Raw genomic sequence first — 24,397 nt, 5'->3', positions numbered from 1 at the left:
GAATGAAAGAATGAAATGGAACTAGTCTCTGCAGCCATGTCAGCTATAAGTTTTTCACTCAAATCCATTGACTGATTTCATTTCCATACTTTTTCAGCCTTTTCAGTTACACATGAACCATAATCTTTTTAGAGTCAAAAAACACACATTATTTCAAGGATAGTTGAGTAAAAACTATATTTTTGAAAATTATGTATTTCCTAAATTTATGTATTTATTTACATGAAAATGATTTTTTCATACTTCTGACTTCAGATACAGATTTTTGGTTGGTTTTAAAAGATTAAGTATTGGTGCTGCATTATAAAATTATACGTAAATAAATAATTAATACATTTTCATTCAAATTTCTTAAAGCGTGCTCTCCCCCCACCCCTTGAAATTACTGTTTTCATTGAGTTGCACCAACAGATTGGTTTCAATCAGAAGAACAGATGTGTAGACAAACTGATATGTACAAGCTACAGCTGATAGAATTGATTGTTTTCATTCATCTGCGCCCCATGTATGATTTCACTCAAAAGAATTGATTGATTGATTTATTTATTAATTAACTGATACCTAAAGCTACAACTGAACGAGTCAATTGTTTTCCAATAACTGACCGAATTGATTCTTTTCATTTTCTTGTTCAGATCACTACTTTACACCACCTTGGGTGTCACTTAGCAATGACACAGTGTAGCTTGACAGTCCCTGTCTGTCAGCACGTGGAGGTCTGTCTGATCTTGGTTTAGCTGTGACTGTTCCTTCATGTTTCCACTTCACAATCACATCACTAGCAGTCAACTTGGGAATCTTTAGAAGAGTTGAAATGTCCCGATACATTTGCACATCAGATGACATCCAATGTCTAGTCCACGTTCAAAGTCACTGAGCTCTCCTGACTTACCCTTTCTGCTGTTACTGCATCTCCACTGACACCTCGCCTTGTTTTATACTGCTGGGCCCACCTCTCATGACAGTTAATGGTCAGAGCCACATTACATAGGAGTGTCCAGATGCTTTTGACCAGGCAGTGTATCTCTGGATATCCATTTTCTGATTTTTATGTAATAGGGATGATACCTTCAGCTGTGTTCACAGGCAGCACTTTATTTGCAATCCATTTCAGTTTTACATACACCATCTACAGGAGACTTTATGTTACCAGGTCAACATGTAGATACCAGGTAATCATCATCACACATTTTGCAGACAAAAAAAAAAATATTGACCAGACTCTACTTGCACAGCACAAGCAGGAAAGAAGGTTCTGCATAGCGGACACTGATTTTTTTGTGCCCACTACAAGATGTATAATGATTACCAGGTATTCACATGGTCTCCTGGTATTGTACATAAGCCTGAAGATAGTGTGATGTAAGCAAATTTGACTGTAAATCAAATAAGATCTATAAATACAGCTGAAGGTATCATCCCTACTACATACAGAAATGTTATAAATCAATTTTTAATACCTTTATTTTAATTTTTGAATACCTGGTGGTTGCAATAAAAGTGCAGTTACTCACAGAGGTCCAGTATGGGCTGTAAGCGAAACTCAGTAGACATACTAACCCGCTAACGTGGTACTGATTTACACTGCAAAAAAATTATATCTAATTTTGTCCACCAGTTGTAAATCTGGCTCTATACACTGTATGGTGGTAGGACATCCATGCTGACATTTGACAAGCGATAACATGAGTGAACATGTGGCTATCAAGAAGAGAGACTGTGCACTGTTAGTGAAACTGTTTTATGTGAATGGCAGCAATTACAGCACTGCCTTGGGAGAGTATCACCCAACTGAAAGGTCTGAGCAGAGGCCTGATGCCATTAAAAGGTTTAAAGGATATCATAAAATTCAAAACATGTGTGAACTTTGTGTAGTATCTCGAAGAGGAAGACATCCTATTACAGTGAAAGTTATTGATGAAGTAGCTGTTGCTGTAACTGATCATGCAGCACATACCCCGGGTAGCGCTTGTGCACTTGCAGAGTCACAAGAATTGTCCATCCCACAGTCTACAGTACAGAAAGTTTTGCAGTTTTACCCTGGTACCTGTGAAAGATCCAAATGGTGCAGCAAGTGAAACCAGACAATCTGCAGCAATGTTCTGAATTTGCTCCTCTGTTTCTGGTTCGGATCAAAGTTGATGACATGTGACAGGGCAATATTCTATGAGGTGATGAGGCACATTTTACACTAAAGGGTCAAGTGAATACACAGAACTATCAAATTTGGGATACTGTTAAACCGCATGTTGTGATGATGTGCATAAAGAGCCACTGCACTTGCCGTAGGTGACTGGGTAGTGTGGATTCTCACATACCTATATTCCCAGCCCTTTCTTTTTTGGCAGAGAATACACGCAGAGGGCCTGTCAAGTGTGCTGTGATGCCTGCATGTTTGTGAGACCCCCTTGCATAGCATGTGGTTCCTGCTTTGGAAGAGAACAACAGTGTGGAAACCACTGTTTTCATGCAAGATTGAGTGACACCTCATGTTGCTCTCCCTGTGATCTGCTTAATGCAACCCTCCTCCTCCATAGGTTTTCTCTATGGATGGCCTGCAGTATCACCTGATCTAAATCATTGTGACTTTTGGCTCTGGGGATATGTAAAAGAACGTGTTTAGCAGGAACATATTCAGTCTCTATCTGATCTGAAGGCCAGTATACAGGAACATGTCACTCAGATTCCACCATAACTGCTGTGAGCAACTGTTGATCATGTCATTTTACAAATGCAGCATCACAACAACATCTCCGGTGCTCATGCTGAACAAAATCTACATTATGCCTTCCTTACTTATTTGTGCTTTACTGTCCACATCCCTTTCCTAATCCATTGCATATGTAAACATTTCTACACTCATCAGGCAGAATATTATGACCACCAGCCTACTATCAATATAAGCCCACCCTGACAATGTCACCTGGTGAGGAATGACTGCTAGTCAGACACACAAATGGCACATGTAGTGTCAGTTAGTGTGCTGTGTGAAGAAAGTGGAAGACATGCAATCCATGTGGGTTTGGCTGAGGGCAGATTGTGATGGCCCAAGGTTGGGCATGAGCATTTCGGAAACTGCACAACTTGTCAGCTGCTTGATGGGTGCTGTCATGATTGTCTTCTTCACATCGCAAAACAAAAGTGAAACCACGTCCAGATATCTTAGGTCTGGGTGGCCATCCTTCATTATAGCTGGGCACATTGGTAAAACAGTTCAGGCCGCAAACTTTGCGGAACTAACAACAGACTTTATGGCTGGGCAGAGTACAACTGTGTCTGAACACACAGTGCACTGAACACTCCAAACAATGGGCTTCCCCAGCCAATGACCCTTGCATATGCCAATGTTAACACCATGACATCGGCAGCTACAACTGAAATGGGCACGCTGCCATAGGCATTGGACGTTGGCACAATGGCAGAGCACTGATGGTCTGATGAATCCCAATACCATGTTCATCATGCCGATGGGGGTCACAAATCCATCATCTTCCAGGGTAACAGCAGCTTGATACCTTTACAGTGGGGCGGAGACAAGCTGGTGCCGGCTCCATTATGCTCTGGGGAACATTCACTTGGCCATCCATGAGTCCAGTAGAGCTCATGCAAGACACCATAATTGTCAAGGAGTATCCTACTTTGGGTGCAGACCACAAAATCCCTTCATGTCAATCATGTGTCATGCATTTTTCAACAATGTAATGTGCCATGTCACAAGGCCAGGTGTGTGATGGAGTGGTTCAAGGAACACATTAGCGAGTTCAAACTGTTGTGCTGGCCCCAACTCACCAGATCCGAACCAGATCAAACACATCTGGGATGTGATAAAATATGGTGTCAGAGTTCATTGACCCCTCCCTCAAATTTATGGGAATTAGGTGACATCTGATTGCAGATGTGGTGTCAAGTCCCTCCAGTAACTTACAAAGGCCTCACTGCTTCCATGCCATGGTATGCTGTCACTGTTTTCTGTGCTGCCAAGGTGGACATACTGGCTACAAGGTAGGAAGTCATGATGTCCTGGCTGACATACACAGCACCAGATTTTCACCAGGTGGCCAAAACTGGACCTAATTTTTTCAAGCATAAATCAATTCCACATTAACACACTAGAATATCTACAAAGCCAGGTTGCTATACAATAATTGCAGCCCACACTGCACCTCTGCGTGCAGCTTCACTTTATAACCACCTGCTATCTATCTTCAACTTCCACAAATTAATTATAACACACATAATAGAAATTCGTTTTTTTTTTCTTTTTACTAGAGAATAACAAACAAATATAATCATGAGCAGTATGAGCAATTAAATTATAGATGGCTGTTCTGTTGGGGTTGGAGGGGTAAGGGTGGGAGAGAGATGGGTGAAGGGTGGGAGTAAACAGGGAAAGGGAGAGGGGGAGTGGGCGGGGGAGAAGATGGAGGTGGCGGGGTGGGGAGGGGGAGAGGAAAGAGGGAGGGGCGGGGAGGGGGAGAGGAAAGGTGGAAGGGCAGGGAGGGGGAGAGGAGAGGGTGTGAGGAGAGGGGAGTGGGGGCGGGGAGGGGGGAGGTGAGGGGGAGAGGTGAGGGGGAGGGGCGGGGAGGGGGAGACGAGAGGGGGGAGTGGCAGGGAGGGGGAGAGGAGAGGGGGAGGGCGGGGAGGGGGAGACGAGAGGGGGGAGTGGCAGGGAGGGGGAGAGGAGAGGGGGAGGGCGGGGAGGGGGAGAGGAGAGGGGGAGGGCGGGGAGGGGGAGAGGAGAGGGGGAGGGCGGGGGGTGAGAGGGGCAGGGGAGGGGAGGGGGGGCGCAGTCGGGGCAGGGGAGGGGAGGGGGGGCGCAGTCGGGGCAGGGGAGGGGAGGGGGGCGCAGTCGGGGCAGGGGAGGGGAGGGGGGCGCAGTCGGGGCAGGGGAGGGGAGGGGGGCGCAGTCGGGGCAGGGGAGGGGAGGGGGGCGCAGTCGGGGCAGGGGAGGGGAGGGGGGCGCAGTCGGGGCAGGGGAGGGGAGGGGGGCGCAGTCGGGGCAGGGGAGGGGAGGGGGGCGCAGTCGGGGCAGGGGAGGGGAGGGGGGCGCAGTCGGGGCAGGGGAGGGGAGGGGGGCGCAGTCGGGGCATGGGAGGGGAGGGGGGGCGCAGTCGGGGCAGGGGAGGGGAGGGGGGGCGCAGTCGGGGCAGGGGAGGGGAGGGGGCGCAGACGGGACAGGGGAGGGGAGAGGGGGCGCAGACGGGACAGGGGAGGGGAGAGGGGGCGCAGACGGGACAGGGGAGGGGAGAGGGGGCGCAGACGGGACAGGGGAGGGGAGAGGGGGCGCAGACGGGACAGGGGAGGGGAGAGGGGGCGCAGACGGGACAGGGGAGGGGAGAGGGGGCGCAGACGGGACAGGGGAGGGGAGAGGGGGCGCAGACGGGACAGGGGAGGGGAGAGGGGGCGCAGACGGGACAGGGGAGGGGAGAGGGGGCGCAGACGGGACAGGGGAGGGGAGAGGGGGCGCAGACGGGACAGGGGAGGGGAGAGGGGGCGCAGACGGGACAGGGGAGGGGAGAGGGGGCGCAGACGGGACAGGGGAGGGGAGAGGGGGCGCAGACGGGACAGGGGAGGGGAGAGGGGGCGCAGACGGGACAGGGGAGGGGAGAGGGGGCGCAGACGGGACAGGGGAGGGGAGAGGGGGCGCAGACGGGACAGGGGAGGGGAGAGGGGGCGCAGACGGGACAGGGGAGGGGAGAGGGGGCGCAGACGGGACAGGGGAGGGGAGAGGGGGCGCAGACGGGACAGGGGAGGGGAGAGGGGGCGCAGACGGGACAGGGGAGGGGAGAGGGGGCGCAGACGGGACAGGGGAGGGGAGAGGGGGCGCAGACGGGACAGGGGAGGGGAGAGGGGGCGCAGACGGGACAGGGGAGGGGAGAGGGGGCGCAGACGGGACAGGGGAAAGGGGGGTTGTGGAGGTGTAGACAGGGTGAGGTGTTAGGGGTCGGGGATTGGCGGTCGGTGATTGTGGGTGGGGGCATAGGAGGTGTAGACAGGGTGGGGATTGGGAGTGTGGGGTAAAGGGTGTAGACAGGGTGGGGATTTGGAGTGTAGGGTGAAGGGTGTAGACAGGGTGGGTCGAGGTGTAGGCAGGACAGGGAGGGTTATTGTAGATGGGGCACAGTGCGGGTGCAGATGGGGTGGGGTGGGGGGGAGATGGGGCAGGGGGACAGATGGGTTGGGGTGGGGGGAGATGGGGCAGGGGGACAGATGGGGCAGGGGGACAGATTGGGGTTGGGGGCAGATGGGGGTTGGGGGCAGATGGGGGTTGGGGGCAGATGGGGGTTGGGGGCAGATGGGGGTTGGGGGCAGATGGGGGTTGGGGGCAGATGTGGCAGGGGGGCACAGGGTGCAATGGGCTGGTGGGAGAGGGGGCAGGGGTGTAGAAGGGGGGCAGAGGATTGGGGGGCAGAGGATTGGGGGGCAGAGGATTGGGGGGCAGAGGATTGGGGGGAGCGGTTAGAAAGTTGGGGGGTGGGAAGGGTTAAAGAGTTGGAGGGGTAGAGGATTCGGGGGGAGGGGAGAGGATGCTCGCGGGGTCGGGTAGAGGATTCGGGGTGGCGGGTAGAGGATTCAGGGGGGCAGGTAGAGGATTCGCGGGGGCGGGTAGAGGATGTTCGTGGGGGGCGGGTAGCAGATTCTGGGGGATGGCGGGTAGCGGATTCGGGGTGGGGGGTGGGGGGAGGGCGGGTAGCGGATTCGGTGGGGAGGGCAGGAAGCGGATTCGGGGGGAGGGGGTAAGCGGATTCGGGGGGAGGGGGTAGTGGATTCGGGGGGTATCGGATTCGGGGGGGAGGGCGGGGTAGCGGATTCCGGGGGAGGGCGGGTAGAGGATTCAGAGGGGGGCGGGTAGCAGATTCGGTGGGGGGGGGGGGGGCGGGTAGAGGATTCGGGGAGCGGTAGAGGATTCGGGGAGCGGTAGAGGATTCGGGGAGCGGTAGAGGATTCGGGGAGCGGTAGATGCAGTCTGATTTGGAGAGGGACACCAAACAGCGAGGTAATCAGTCTCATCGGATTAGGGAAGCATGGAGAAGTCAGCCATGCCCTTTCACAGGAACAATCCCGGCATTTGCCTGAAGAGATTTAGGGAAAACTTAAATCAGGATGGTCGAGAGGGCTAGCGAGGTGGGGCGAGAGGGCGAGCGAGGTGGTGCGAGAGGAGAGGATGATGATGATGATGTTTGGTTTGTGGGGCGCTCAACTGCGTGGTTATCAGCGCCCGTACAATTACCCAATCTTTGCTCAGTCCAATTTCGCCACTTTCCTGGATGATGATGAAATGATGAGGACAACACAAACACCCAGTCATCTCGAGGCAGGTGAAAATCCCTGACCCCGCCGGGAATCGAACCCGGGACCCCGTGCTCGGGAAGCGAGAACGCTACCGCGAGACCACGAGCGGCGGACGTGGTGCGAGAGGGCGAGCGAGGTGGGGCGAGAGAGCGAGCGAGGTGGGGCGAGAGAGCGAGCGAGGTGGGGCGAGAGAGCGAGCGAGGTGCGGAGCGAGAGCGAGCAAAGTGCGGAGAGAGAGCGAGCGAGGTGCGGAGAGAGAGCGAGCGAGGTGCGGAGAGAGAGCGAGCGAGGTGGGGGGAGAGAGCGAGCGAGGTGGGGGGAGAGAGCGAGCGAGGTGGGGAGAGAGAGCGAGCGAGGTGGGGAGAGAGGGAGAAAGCAATCCAGTTCCCCTAGGAAACTGAATAGTTTTGTGTCTTACACGACTATGACAATCATATCTGGTTACATTGTACCGATGAAGTGTTGGCTATTAATACATGCACAATATCAGTGTAGTTGCTGAGAGAGAGAGAGAGAGAGAGAGAGAGAAAGAATTCATTTTTTATCTTTGGAAAAGAAATATTTTTAGCTTCTCAAAAAATTCCCCCAAACATTATACATGAATTCCAACTCTTTGGATTTATTCAAATGATTTTAAACATCTCTATGTGGTATTTTTGTTTGTAATCAGTATGCATCCTGAAATACTAGCAACTCTCTGCTCTGTTTCCTATTTCTTGTAGAAACACTAAATTACCAGATTTTTGTTTTCAAATATAGAATTTGGTGATTACATCACCCCCCCCCCTCAGTTATCATAAGCCAATTTCTGTAAAACAGTCTAATAATTTTCACAAACATACAATGTAGTTGCAAAAGTTACATATACCAGAGTCACGTAACTTCACATCTTACTGCAAATATTGCAAATCACCAAAGAAACTTTTACTTCGTAGGTTAATGGTGTGTTTCGTTTTGAAAGGGTACATGAGAAAAATTTTCTTTGTTGTTTACCTTTTACTCAACCAGACAAATTTAACTGTATAAGGAGATCCTGCAGAACATCCATTGTAATTCCTACTCCTGGCGGCTGATGTCTGATGTCTTTACAAATTACTTGTATCCCTTACTGTAACTTTCTGGATTCTGTTTCATACACAGGAGCAAACCTAGGCATATGCCAAACCACAAATGCAACAAAAGTGTCGATTTTCTAATACAATGCTATGGCTGATATACTTTGGATACGTCAAAGAAGATACCAACTTTCAGTACTCCACACCATTTAAAGTAAAATGTTTATATTGTGCACAATTAGTGTATGAATAGCAGTATTGGTAAAGCAAACATTTTAGAATTCAAAATAGGTCTAGAACTGACTAATGTAAAATTTGTTGATAGTATGTGAGTACATTACTCCCTCAAAATAATATGGGAAATGAAGTTAGGTGACTGTCACCCACACCTGTCAGAGCACCCTTCTCAGTGAGGCCTACTAATAGTATATTTTGATCTGTCTGGGAAATCAGCACAGATTAATGGTGTAATTATACATGTGGTTGCAAAAGTTACATATAATAGGATCACATATTTTACATATCTTATTGGAAATACCGTGAATCACCAAATAAACTTTTTTCATGTTAATGATAGGGCGTCTCATTTTTAGAAGGCTTGTGAAAAATTTTGATTCCTCTGTATGGCTTTTTCATTGTACTCCACTGCTGTATCTTGCAAACAATTTTAACCAATTTCTTCAGCATGTTTTAAACAGTAATTTTTTTAAATATCTCTACAATGGAAAATTCTTTCATAAACCTGCATTTTCTGTAATAATAATATGAACCTACTTCCAGTTCATGACTCCTTCTGGCAATTTGTAGATGTCACTTTTTCATTTGAGACCTCTTGAATCTGTAGTGATCTGAGTATCCTTGATGACTACCTAGTGTGGCATTTAATATTTTTGTTTTACACTGTATTTAAAAGAAGTTTATTTAAAAACATTTTAAAATCATTCTGGTCAAGGTTTTTTAAATCTCTCTCTTAAGTTTGCTTTTGTTCTATTATTAATCAGTCTCACTTTTTTCTTTGTGTTTTTTTGTAAATTGTATACACAACTTTACATAATTTGATTAAATGTGAGTTGTGATCAGACAAGCTAATTACCACAAAGTAGGCATGAGTGAGCTTAATTTGAGTTTCACATTTGTCTTTCATGGTGGCCAGCTATCTGCAATCAAACCCACAGCTTTCAGTAAGTGTACCATACAACCAATGGGTATGAACAAACCACTTTATCTGCTACATTTTTTCTATTGACAAATATGTTATTTGCTAATAAGATAAGTTTTCATTAAAGTATTAAAAGCAAATGGAAAATTATATTCTAATGTAGCTGAAAATCATTATTATATTAAATATCATATTACAAAAATGAATAACTAGATAAAACACAGAATCCAAAACCCAATGTTCTTGTGTGAAACATGACAGTAACCCAAATGATAAGATATTTTACAGTGCTGTACACTCATTCTGACTTACCTCAGGCACAATTTTATTCAGCATCATTTCCATGTCATCCCTAGAAAAGAAAGCGAAATCGAATCACTGTGTACATAATGTCAACATTAACATTCAAAAGCACACTACAGAATGCCTGACAAAGGTACAACTTACAAAAGGGAGGACAATATTCAGTACACAATGCTGTTCAAATATACAAACAAATTATCATCATTAAGCTAACTGTATAAATGGAAAAACTTTAGCAGAATATTTACATATTGACTCCTCACAAAAATATTTTCCGAGCCATACAAATTTGTATTATATTCAGCTCCCCACAAAAGATATTTAGGTTAGCCACCAAATTTTGTATGTTAAAAATTAGTTGCTAACAAAATAAATAATTAGGTTACACATTAAACATCAAGAAATCTGTTATTAATGCTTCACAGGCACCAGAAATTAAACCAATTGTGTACAAAATTGCTGCAGTTGTTTTCAACAAGCCAAAGTTTGACTAGAACACACCTATCATTTGTGTTTTCTGAAATTGATTATTTTGCTACTTTTTATTTTTTGTACAATAGCCTATTAATTAAAGAAGGTATATGCTGGATTTTAGGGTATGTAATACTAAATACTGTGTTCCCAATGAATTTCATAGCATCCATTAGTGATGCCTATAAATTCTGTATTTCCTTTCCTGAATTTCCGCCATGTGATTTTCAATCTTAATTATGCTGTATCTTATAACATCTGACATTATGAAGTATTCTTTGCAGAATACACTAGAATAGTTTAATTAGGAACAATGTGGTATATGACTTTCATGTTGCACCTTCGGCAATGTATACAAAAAGTCTAGGATGTCCACATAAATACATTCTGTATTATCAGAAGTCAAACTAAGAAATCAACTATAACAAAATATTTACTGAGCAGTTTATGTTCTGATACACTGTCAGAATAACTAAAAGTAAAGATGACACACAGAAGCAACCAGTAATGCATTACATATAAGATTAAGCAACAACAACCAGCCATTTAAGAATACTGATCACGAGCTATATCATACAGATATATTGATGTTTAAAAGCTAAGTAATATCAGAAAACCACATATTACTGAGTACAGATGAAACCACACTGCCATTACTACACACATTAAACAGTGTTGACAACAATACTTTTTAACTTTGATATGGATGTACTACAAACATACTATCAGTGCCACAAATTAAAAATACCTAATTCCCAGAGTTAAAGGCACAGTATTACTAAACTGCTTATCACAATGTTACCATAGCTATATGAGAATCCTAATACAAAAATAAATAACACAGGAGAAATTGCCTTTTTTTTTTTTTTTTTTCAAAATGAGGTACAGTTATAACATTGTCGTGATTACCTTACTTTGTCTTAAAGCACTTCCTTAGGTGTCTGTGTGTACTAGTATACATCAGATACAAAGCTGCTATGAAATTCATTATTTAGTATTTCAGTAGCTGGTGGGAATCACAATAATTATTGTTAAAAATTTAATTTACAATATTGAGTGTAAGAGAAGTTATCACCAACTATGTTGCTGTACTTCACTGAAATAAATGTAATTTGTGTCTCAAAAGGGAAGAGGGGAAAAAGATTTCCACACAGTAGCACCTGTGACTTCATGTTCAGAAACTATTGCATATTCAGTGGCAAACCAGTAGGCAAGAGAAACTTTCTAAATGTATCTGAATATGGAAAGCCAATGGGTAAAAAATAACGTGTCATAGTAAACATAAAAACTATAACTCTATGTTATACACTTACAGGTGATATTTTCTCTTATTTAATAAATTTATGAATCCAGAAGCTTTTACCAGAAATATCAAATAATTAAACACACATGTGAAAACAAGTTTCTCATTCCATACTTTAGGTCATGCCACTTTTATAAATAAAAAGGTAAACATTCATCTTTACTACAGCAGGTACAGATTCAGTTCTTTCAGGCAATATCAGTCTTAGCATAATTCGAAGAATTCAATCCTTCCTTCAGATTAACTGCATATGCCCTGTGAACACATCTTTTTCCATAGCAAAGCACAAAACGAGAACTATAAAAATATTTAATGAATAAAATTTTTCACAGACTAGCTTTCAACATAAAAACTTGTATTGTTATGTTCACAGCCTATAAGAACTTCATAAGTTGTGACAGCACAAAGAATGTTGGTGAAAACTGTCTAACAGCTCACAGTTATCACAATTATCATACCTCTATTTGGTTCTGTATGGCCAATAAGAAACAATTCAACAAATAAAAATAATCAAGTCTGCTGGGACACTGCAAGACAACCTTACTTCAATAACATTCAAAATGGCAATTGTATACAAAAGTGGGCTCTGATTTAAACTTACTTCCGTGAGATTGAAAACTGCAATGTATGCAAAAGTGGGATTTGATCTACCCTTATTTCCAGCACATTTTAAATGACAATATTTGCAAAATTAGGATTCAATTTTCATTCTGTTTTATCAGAATTCATTATGAGGTACCTGAAAATTTGATTAATGTGCATACTAAAAATCAGCAAACCAAATCCAATTAAAATTTTTGGTGGCAGCAAGTAAATTTCTGACATCTTTTTCCTTTTTGTTTAAATAGAGAAGACTAAATGCTGTGTTTTACTCTTTTGAATGTTTCCCTCTAAGCTTAAGATAAGCAGTGATCTACTTTCTTTACTACCTAGGCATAATGTCTTCATAAAATTTCTTTCATCTGCAGTTTATTTAAATATAGTGCTACAGAGTAAATGTAATGTAGGATATGCACAATGTATCACTTCTGACTGAATACTGCATTTTATGTCTTTTCTTACCCTAATAGCTCAATGTTCGCATGCAGTGAACTGATGCTCTAAAACTCCAATACTTTTGAAGTATTTTTTTAAAGAAGTACCGTATCACTGGCTAATAGAGATAATATCTTACTGGGATTTAATCATAATGTGTTCCTGGTGAAAAAGAGACGTCAAATTCTTGTGAACAAAGATATAAGTACAAGGTGAGTTTTAAAAATTAAGACATGTAACTATTGAGAACTGGCAAAGGAAAATATTTCATTGAAGGTATGTTCTAAATGGTGTTATCCTATATCCAAAGTCAATTAATGAAGAAAAATATAAAACAATTTTAGGCATAAAGGTATTTTACTTAACATAAATCAAAAGCTCTCTAACATTTTGTAATGTATATAGCCTGATAAATGTTTTATACAAAGTATTTGAATGGGAACTAGGAGGTTCAGTGTTTATATTTCCTAACTATTTCCTCAGGATTTTCCTGGCTGCCAAACTTTGTCTTCAGATCATAAATCTTGCCTGGACAACACATTCTACATGAAATGTGATTATGTTATTAATTTTGGAAAATCTGTTTCCTGTCTGTGAGAGAGGTGAATGTAATCCACAGTGTAGGCCTTTAGCTATATTGCGGCATTCCACTATCTTACACTCAACATTTCTGTATAAAATAGGAAGCATTCAATGCTAATCGTACCACTACACAATTATTGAAAAAAAGATTCATAGATCAAATAGTCCCTATGGTGTGAGACTCAGAAAACTTTGGCATAATTTTCTGATGCTGGAATAGTAAGTAGATTTTAAGACATTCAAGGGCACACTCATGTCTTAACAATTCCTTACATGTAAATATGAGACATACATACTTCATAAAACACTAGTCTGAAATCCAGGAGAGGATAATGAAATTAAAGGCACTACCACACCACTTTTACAGAACTCTGTCAAAAATAACAATGAGGTGATAATTCATATAATGTGCTTTGTAATGCACCAACAACAATACTAATTTATAGTTTATTCCCTGTCTGAGAACATTAACCAATTTTTCCTCTCTTTCTGTTGCAACAGGAATAGTGTGTGATCTCTCTAGACAAAGAAGCTTTCACTTTCCAAAACAAAATCAGTCCATTTCACAGCAGTCACTTGGAATTACAATAAAAAATTCCATATTATCTTTTTTATATCAATAGTGTACAAAGTAATGGTTACAAATTCAGAGTCTTTCACTTTTAGTCGCACCGATAACAACTGTAACAAGTGGCTGCTGAATAATTCACATAAAGAGTGTTCAATGTTCTAATGGTGTACAATCACATGGTAGATTTTAATACCAAACTGAGATAGCATGACACTGGTTTTTGTTCTAACTAATCATTCGAAAAATCACAACTTGTTAAGATTTACTCTAAAAGAGGCAACAGAATGGCTACTGTAATAGAACTGCTAGTTATCCTACTTATACACAAAATATGTGCAGTTGGCATCAGCAACACAACTATATCTACTCTCTTTTAAGAATACTCTGGAACAATGCTTAAAGGTTCAAGGCCAACATTAATGAATCACATAAACATTCAACTGAAAACAATGTAAACTAAGTGCAGTAAGCTCCACTTCACTCAACTTAATGAATAAAGAAGAATGCAACTTGAATAAACAAGTACCATCTTTGAAATTTGTTAAAAGTGGTGCAAACATACATTAATGTTTACATGGGCAATTTATGAACAATACACAAAGTTTTGAGAATACCTGATATCATGTTGTATATTATAAGAAGTACAACTTTTGCTTCCAACAGCAATTTTATAATCTATTAAAAAAATCAAATAAAAATTTCCTCTATGTTTTTCTTCTAACCTTGCAAAAACAATTTTCCCACTATTACGTTCACAATCATGAGATTCAGTACTAGGTAACTCATACATAAAATTTGTGAGGTAGCAATGTACATTTTCTGGAAATGAGTCCTCTGTCTATGTTTAAGAGAACCAGGTGAGGTGCAATAGTTCACAGCTGATCATTTAAACAAGTGACTGAAAATGCCAAGGCATAGGTGAGATCGCATTTGCACTGTCTTACAGAGTAATATGAATATCATTTTTAAATCACTACAGTTATGTTACATAAACCAACAAAACCGTACCAATGAAAATCCACTATGTACACATATGAATGCAGTGTAACAGCAGGTCTGACTAATATCTACCCACTGAAGTAAACATCAGAGAGCAACTGCAAGATAAGAAGCTGAAATTTTTTCAGCATATATAAAATGAACACACACATCTCTGCAGAAACAGTCAGAATTCACTATGTGTCAACTTATAAGGATTCATCCCTTCTCACAAAGCAACACCTTTATAAGGAAAACTACGTTACCCAATGCTTCCAACTCCATGTGACAAAAAGTATGTTTTTACATAGAAAATTGAGGTTGTCATACGTATCTCGAATTCAACCTTTATTTACATCCACCCCTGAAAAAGCCATTAACATAGTGACTAAAATGCGTAGAATGTACTAGCTCTTCAGCAATGTGGATGTATAATTTTTAAATTGCACATGTTCATCTCGTTTTGCTGTGAAAGTTTTGTTACGTGAATGGCCTTTGGCTATTATATGTTACACTAAGTAAGGAGATACTACCTTGATACACCTTTACACATACAGAATATCAAGATAAGAACCGTTCCCGTTAAGCAAAATATACTTGATTTTTCAGTAATTCAACATGAAGTACATCAATAATAGGTTTAAATTCCATAAAGATACACTGAGTTTTAAATAACTTCTGGACTAGCTCTTATTTATTGGCCAGTGTATGCTGATGCAAATAACACATTTTCAACTGTGAATACTGCCATTCTGCCCTCCACTGAAAGAGAACTGACGTTATAATTAAGAGCAGCAAGCAACATCACAACCATCTGCCATGAGATAAATGGTCAAATTGACGAGAAAATGAGACCAGTGGCTATTGCTGTTAGCTTTGGAGAGCAAAAAGTTCTCTAGGAGCATATGAAATGAAGCTTCAGTGAAGGGCTATTCACATAACTTAATTGGGTTCAACTAGTTTGTTTCAGATGATGAGGTATTACAAGGGCTGGAGTCAGATGTAATTGTGGAAGAATTAAGATATGCTTAGTTCCTTGAAGCTTTGAAACTATATAAAAATAAATAAAACTGATATGTATGGAAACACACAACAGCACAGAGATGTCATTGCCCCCCCCCCCCCCCCCACACACACACACACACACACACACACACACACACACACACACACACACACAGAGAGAGAGAGAGAGAGAGAGAGAGAGAGAGAGAGAGAGAGAGAGAGAGAGAGAGAGAGAGTAGATAGATAGATAGATTTGGGAGGGATCGGCATGTTTTAATGACTGTTATGTGTTTGAAGCTTTAGACATAAAATTAGACAAAAGTGAGTGGTTATCTTTCCCAATTTTTGTTTATTTTTTATGTCCTAGAATTTCTGTTGGTGTAATAAACTTGTGGAATGGAACTACATAGGCAGAAAACAATTATGCTCATTAAGGTAATACATTTTGTGGAGTTAGCCACCAGATCCTACAAATTAGTTTCACTAAGAGACAGCAATGATCAGTACTGCTGTATTACAGCTGTTATTGTAAAATTGTTTTGAGAAATATGATATAATTTCTTGCATTAGAGAGTTCCTCACTATACAAAACTATTGCTTCAAGTTGCAAGTACAAATTTGTCAATTTACTAGGACAAATAATTAAATATAGAAGGTGTTAATCTAATAACTTATTAGACATCCACTAAACTGCAAACTGTTAGACGTTATCGCTTTTACAGGAAAGTGAAGAATGTAAAGACAGCTCTGCCTTTTCTTTTTCATGAAAAAGAAGAACTGTTTGGACAATGCATTTAAAATACAATTAAAACAAATACTGAAACTAAGGAAAATGACACAGGAATGAAGTTAATAAAATTTTGAAAATATAGTGTAACGGGACAGATAAAAAAATCTACGCACCAAGCAGCAGCAGGAGAACACACCTGTAAAGGTATTAAAGTTTGTAAGTTTTTGGAGACAGTGGCTCCTCCTCCTCCTGGCACAAGGGTTGAAGGGGAAGGAGGAGGAGTGAAGGGAAAGGACTGGTGAGGTTTACAAAAAGGGGTAGAATTTGCAAAGGTCACTCAGAATCTCGCATCAAGAGAGACTTACTGGATAGGATGAGCCCCGTGAGTCTCCCCTGACCCAGAGTTTTGGGTGACTTCTGAACTCTGCCACTTTTCCCGAACCTCACTTCCTTTTCCTTCACCCCCTTCCTCCCACTTCCACCCTTCTGCCAGAAGAAGGAGCCACCGAATCCGAAAGCTTGCAAACTTACCTTTATGTGGTTGTTCTGCTGACACCTCTTGGTGAGTATATTTTTTTATCTGTCCAATCACATTACATTTTTAAGAAAAATGATAGACTGACGTCTACCATGGTCTTCCAAAATGAATTAAGCATCTTATAAAACATTGCTGTATGGATTGTACCTGTGACATTATATTGATATGAACAATAAAAAGAAAAGATCTCAATAACACAGTACTGTTAACAACGTATCAGTAAATCAGCTAGAGCGAAACATATATAACACCAACTTTAGACACCAAATTCGTGGACGATGCTCACAACTGTCATGTCACATTTGGAGAGATACCAAAAACATTCCATGTTTTAAGAAGAATGAGGATGGAGTAAAGCTTTATGAGATGTTAGCCTTAATACTGGGAATACAGATACCAGTAAAACATCAATGGGAACCATATGAATAAAAAGAAAAAAGAAAAAAATTACGAAGTGCCCAGCACTTGGGAGTTAGAGTAACACATTACTACAAATAAGGATGTTAAGCAGTCACAATAAATCCTTGAGATCTGCACTTCAAATTCACATGAGATGTTCTAAAATAAAGTGTAACTTAGGCCACTGCTCCTAAATCAAATGCTAAGATTGTCTTTACCAGACATTTAAGTCTGTATTCTCTTACCATGACCAGTCACCATGGTGTAACGAAAACAAAACAATTACATAAAATATCTGGCATCATTTATTCAACCGGCTCCCAACATTTAAACACTGCAACATGTGTGTTGAATATCTTCTGACTGATTCCGATTTATGCATGTATTCCATTACATATTGCAGTATAGTATCTTGATTACAAAATATATGGGGCTGCTTACATAACAAAGAATTCATTGTGGCCAATTAGTGTGAGAATTTTCAAGAAATGACTCTTTGTGGCTTGTTAGATGGGACTTTTTTTTTTAACCACGAACTGTATCCTTCCTCTGGAACGTTTCATCAATGCGAATAGGACTGTGGAAATATGCTTCTCCATTATATGACAGAGCACAAAGGAGTAGCTACAATTTTCCTAGAATAATGTTTTACTTCTCCTTTTTTTATGATTGACAAGTTATTACACCTCATCGTTATATTCTGTCCATTCTAGGACAAATTATAATGTCACATTTAAGCTAGCAAAATAATTTACAAATTTCTGTGCATCTAAAAAGAAAATGTTACATGTTGAAGTTCAATTAGAAAAACTATATAATCAGCTACTAACAAATGCTCACCATGTTTGGGCTTTCTAATGGACACTGATGACAGCATGATATTCAAGAACCAAGTAAAGATAAAAAAATATATACAAATAGAATTGCACAGCTTATGGTGGGAAAAAATTACACGTTTTTGTACAGACGGACTTTTTTATGCAGCTCTCTCTAATTACTGAATGATACAATTAATATTACGGAATTATTGCTATCAGCTCCATTGATATGTTAAATATAACAAGCATAAAATTATTAAGCACAGCCTAATTGGTAATCTTCTCCAAATACACTCCTTTTTTTTATACAAAATCATATGAAATACTACATTCATTCCTTCAAAAGAAATTCCAAGAGATGCACTGAACTGCTTTAAGAATTTATCTAGCAGTACAAATTAGCCTACATTTACAAAGTATAGACAACAAATATCATCTACAGATGATCATACTGTCATGTACTTCTATGAGAACTGATAAACAACCAACCACGAAGCATTTTAAAGTTTATCTCTTGTGCATAAATGCTCAGTTCTGCTATGGCCAGCAACTGAGAACCTGCAAAAACCTTTCAAATTTTATTTTACAACATGGAAAAATTATTCCTGTACAGCTTGTGGTTCTTACAATTGTATTCCTGTGATATCCAGTAGCAACAATTATTTTCTGCCATAAACACACAGGTATTCTATGGCACATCCACTGGACAGACTAATTAAAAGAACTGCCTTACAAATAATTATCTTTGCAGTGCTTCAAAGTCTACATTCCACAAGGGAAGTTATAAAGGTGAATCAGTATTTGCAGGTGTGATTGGATTCTCTGTAATTATTTGACAATTATTGTGTGCGTGCATAGTTTTAGACAAACAGAAAGACAGAGAGAACTGCAGACAGAATATTATTAATTTAAACAGAGCTTAAATTATAATCACATGTTCTTTGGATGAATATCAACAGCAGTGTTCAGTGAAATCTTAATATTTAAAAAAACAATCCTCTTCTTTGTTTTCTTTTCCTAGATGTTTAGATACATAGGCTTGAAAAGAAAGTAAACTGGATAAGAATGTAACATGGGATCCTAATCTGTGATCTGTGTAGCAAAATTTATATCTACTGCTTAGTGATCCAAAATTAGGGATGTTTAAGAAAACTAATATCTTCTCAGATTAAAATGAAGTAGACAAATGTTCTATCATCATATGATTTAACAAAGGTTTTTTTTTTTTTTTTTTTTTGAGCAGTACTGTATCAGGCTCTGTTAATAAGAAAGTAAATTAATTTCCTTGTAACCACAATTCCAAAATTTTGGTATTCCACAAATTCACCAATTTTATGACAGCTAACAAACTGAAAAGCTAATGTCATGTAACTACACTTTGAAAAGTAGGATTATTCTCTGGCTTTTGCTTAACAACATACTTAACTGGGGCTCTATTGTGAAAATTACAATTTCATTCAAGACAAACTTTAATTTACAGTGAAGCAACAATCTACAAAGAGAAACTGAGAAAAGTAAATTTCTTAAGGAAACCATTAACATATTAGTATGTGCACATGTAACAAATATAAAGTGTGATTATGACAAAGAGTCAAACTTTCAACTCTATGTATGTTTCAGATAAACAACAGGTAAATTACAAAGTTGAAAACTCTTGCCAGTGCATCAGTCATTATTTCCCTATAATGTAGATCTCTATTTCTTCTTCCTCAATGTGAACAGTTAAAAAGTAAGTTCCTGTCATGAAATTAGGATGGAGACTGCATCTAAATGATTCAAGCATAATGAAAAGAACTGCACTGGGAGGCAAGCAATACAATAAGACAATCAAACAATTGAGGTAAAAATGGATAGATATTTCATTGGATTCTATTAAGGTTATTTTCTGTATAACTTGTGGGGAAAAAAGATATCTTGCCAATGCTACCTCACGTAACAAATAAATAATGGTTTCCATAACATGAAAAATAAAGATATTTCCAACTTCTTCAACAGTAAGTATAACAACTGCCTTGTCTCAGAGAAAAATTTCTTGGTAAAATTATTCACATAATTCTGAACTCCATTCTCCATTTTGTTACTGCACAATTCTAACACAGCAGCAGCATTATGTGAAAAAGTACCAAAACCATTATGTTTTACATTACACAAAAACAACATTCAATAATTCTTCTACATGACATGAATTAACAGGAGAAACCTGAAAATCTCTATAGAATTCAGTATAACCATACAGCATTTTGCTTTTTTACAACGTAAGTACTGAATGCCATGAGTAATTTACAAATTTCTAAGCAGAAGTGTTAATTACACAGTTAAATCTTTTGCCTTCAGACATACTTGTACACACAGAACCCAGCAGATACTCTCCACTGAAAATATTTTTCTTTCAGTTTCAATAAACTTAGTATTTCTTTTCTTTCAGTTTCAATAAACTTAGTATTTCTGTACTTTAAATACATCAAACAATTACCTATAATGACAAATTTAGGACTAGTATATTACTAAATGAATCCATGCATTAGATTTGTCCATGCAGCACCACTATTTGAGACTGACAGGACCTCTGAAATTAAAGAATCTATCAATAATGTTATTTCCAACAGTACGTTCATCTAACACTACTTCACCTATATCTAAAGAAAATGACAAGTTTTCTAACCAGACAACACACAGCCTCTCATGGGATGATTCCTACCCTAACTCTACAGATGAAAGCTGTTGCTAAAGTGTTACTAAGCTCAGGGTTCTCAAATACTTCACTGCAAATAGAAAAAATCATTATAGATATGTATCATGCAACTCACGAAGAAGCTGTCATATCTGGAAATGAACGTGTAGATAACTTCACTGAAATCATTCTTTCCTCAAATAACGTCAGCCTGCTGGTTTAATCATAGAGAATAAAGTTTTTTATAAGATAATTATAAAAATGTTGTGAGAAATGTTAAATTCATACTTCCATTTAGCCTTAAAAACCAAGTATTGAATAGTGAATAAAAAATAAATAATAAAATATTTAACAGTGACACTGAAATCTCTCACAAAATAAGGAAATCAGAAAAATACATCTTAGGATTATATTTTCATGATGTTTATGATGCAAGAGAGGCAACTGCAGATACGTTTCCCCACAGTTAAACTAGGAGCATCTGAGTTGGAGTACAGAATTTTTTTTCACTATAGTGTCCCATGTGTCAGATTTGAAATGTCAAAGCTGATCTACACAGACATCACTGGTAGCAACTCAGTTACATGAAGTTTTCTATGCACTTATTGATGCCAATAAATATACAACAAAAAAGATGCCACATTCGCTACATTCCTGAAATGGAATGTTTGTTTTCCCAAAATAAGGGGAAAAGGACGTTATCAGGAATTGAATAGAAAAATCATTCATGTCTCCGGATCAAGGGAGATGCTGCAAGACAGGATGAGCTATTACGCACCATCCTAACCTTAGCCTTTCCTAGCACCGTAGCTCCGAAGTATGTATTATTCTCACTTCCTCGATACATTTTTTCTTCTTTCCCTTTTGTCTGTACCCCCGAAGTGAAGGAATTCCCACTTTCAATAGGTATCAATGGTATACCTTTTGATGTACACCTAGCTCTGCTTCGTTTTGGCAAGCCTTTAAAATAGGGAAGCTTGGGAATAGAAATAATCTCGCACCACTACACTATAGCACAAATGAACACATGTAAAACAATCAGTGTGATGCAACAGGCAAAGTGAAATACTGCTGAAATAACTTTGTAAAAGCACCTCTTTAATTCAAAATCAATACAACTGATAAAATCCAATTTATTCCCTCAAATTTATTGATTTCACTTGTCTGTAACAATTTTAAACAAATTTTCCCATTTATGCTATCTCTGGACTCATGACAACGTGGCCTGTTCATTCACGAGTCTTGAACGTTAATTTAAATACCCTGTGAGAAATGCCCATTCTAATTCTGCACACGTTTTTCCACTAAATCTCTATGCTAAATCAAACAATGATGGAATGTAATACTATGAGTTGCACTTGCATGAGGAGTGTGTGTGGTGTGTGTGTGTGTGTGTGTGTGTGTGTGTGTGTGTGTGTGTGTGTTTTCCGACAAAGGCCTTGTCGGCCAAATGCTCACTTTCTGACAGTCTTTTTTGTTGTGCCTATATGCAACTCAAATCTCTAGGCTAAGTTATATTATATAATTTGAACTTCCGAAATCTTCTTCAGCATATTAAAAGGAAAAATTGAAAAACATACCCTAAAAATACAGAAAATATTTAGTAAGTTCTTTTGATCTTTTTTTCTTTTTTGGAAGAGTTACACATGGTTCTTTGCCCCTTCATAGAAGTGGGGAGATATGCCACAAAGGTTTGGCTATGACGCCTTGCAACCCATTTCAGGTTCTTTATGTACTTGCAGACTCTAGCTTTTCAGTGCAAGCATTTGAGACAGAGATGAAAGTTGCATGCCATCTATGTTTCAATCCAGACAGTTCTGGCTTTAAATTTTGTTACAGGATTGGCACAAGTTTGTACACATGGGTATAATGGGAGCTTGGACCAAGTGCAAAAATACTAGTTGCAGAACACCTGCATTTTGATCTAAAAACGAAAGGACCCAAAAAGACACCAAATATTCTACTTCAACAACAACATAAGAATAATTTTCACTAACAGAGCCACACTGTTGTAATTTGTAGATTATATTTCAGAAACAGAAAATACAGTAGTATTAAAAGTCAGGGGAAGAACTTTCCAATGCTACTTTCCAATGCTACGTTCCAAATGTAAACATAGATAAACTTGTTAATCTTGAAGCTCAAAGGGTTACTTGTTTATTAATGCAAACCACATACACCTGTGTAACTCACCTCCATGTGGAGGTCACTAACACAAGTTTGTGTGGCGAAGCTCAACTAGGAGGTAAGCCAATCCGAGTTCTGGTGGCGGACGAAATTTTCACTTCCAGTATTTCGCCAGCAAGGACAGGAGAGATGACCAGCAATCAGTGCACCAACTACCTGGATTAAATTTCAAATCTCTGCACAATGAGCACCTGTGACATGTTGACAGTGATCTGTCTGTCTGATGGAGACATCAAGATCGGAGCCTGCTTGGTATTAATTGAGAAGACTACATTATGTGCCAGCACTGTGTTTCACCCTTTCCCTTTCATCATCATCATCATCATCATCATCACCACCACCACCACCACCACCACCACCACCACCACACATTATACACCTCTCCATTACACTCACCTACAATCGATAAATAAGACATCCAACACAACTCTCACATATCCAATGTGACAGGAGGAGGAACACATTATTTTTGCATCTTCCAAAAATGTGTTGCATATCAAGTGCCACAACTGAAGCCATTATCAATGCTGAAATTGTCAAAATACTGCTACATCACTCCACAGCCAGCCCACATGACATCATGAGCATTTGGAACTTTAGCATTGGTTACATATTCTATAAGATTTGTTTTACACGCTACGCAATTATACATTTTTGTGTGTGGTCATTAGGCCTGAAAACATTTTTACTATCAACAGTATTATAGATTTATAGATGCAACAATCACATGACTGGCAAAGCAACAAATCTAGGTATAAACCCTCTCCCCCCCTTTTTTCAACATATGACGTCAATATGGGACATGAACACCCAGGCTAGTATTAGAAGCTACATGGTAAGCCACAAATTCAGCATTGCACATGTAATGCATTACTCTTTGTAGTTAACATTTAATGGCTTCTACCACATTCTTTTTCACGGGGCCAGTTTACGGCTAAAATGTCAGAGAAGTCGCTACTTGAGGCACCAGAGACAACACAAGTGTCAGATTTCTAAACAGGATGTATCACAATTAGTAGTGGCTGCTTAGGGCACCAGGTTTAGAGGACAGCCCAAGTGCAAGATTTATAAACAGTGCACACAATTAGTGGCAAAAACTGACACAGGAGAAACTGCACAAGAGAAAGAAAGGGGTGGGGGGGTGGGGTGGGTGGGAGGTGCCAAATGGTAGTTCACTTCTGTGGAAAAATGCTCTCAGGCTGGTCCTGCTTCTTCATTTGGTCTTAAAAAGAATCTTCAGTTTCTTGACCTTCCTTCTAATGCTTTCATATCAAACTTTATCGGTCTATCTCATCTGCC

General features: G+C 40.1%; 1 protein-coding gene across 1 annotated transcript in view; it reads right to left on the bottom strand.

The window, feature by feature from the left end:
• LOC126162047 (UPF0047 protein YjbQ) overlaps positions 1-24,397 on the bottom strand; it is a 70,612-nt gene that overhangs the window by 21,238 nt on the left and 24,977 nt on the right. Inside the window, exon 3 of the mRNA XM_049918286.1 lies at positions 9,820-9,859. Coding sequence (XP_049774243.1) covers positions 9,820-9,859 — 40 coding nt within the window. The remainder of the gene's footprint in view (positions 1-9,819; positions 9,860-24,397) is intronic.

The sequence above is a fragment of the Schistocerca cancellata genome, chromosome 2 (assembly GCF_023864275.1).
Source record: "Schistocerca cancellata isolate TAMUIC-IGC-003103 chromosome 2, iqSchCanc2.1, whole genome shotgun sequence".
NCBI classification, from domain to species: Eukaryota; Metazoa; Arthropoda; class Insecta; order Orthoptera; family Acrididae; genus Schistocerca; species Schistocerca cancellata.
Note: the sequence above shows the minus strand (reverse complement) of the source record. Positions and strands in the feature narration are given on the sequence as shown.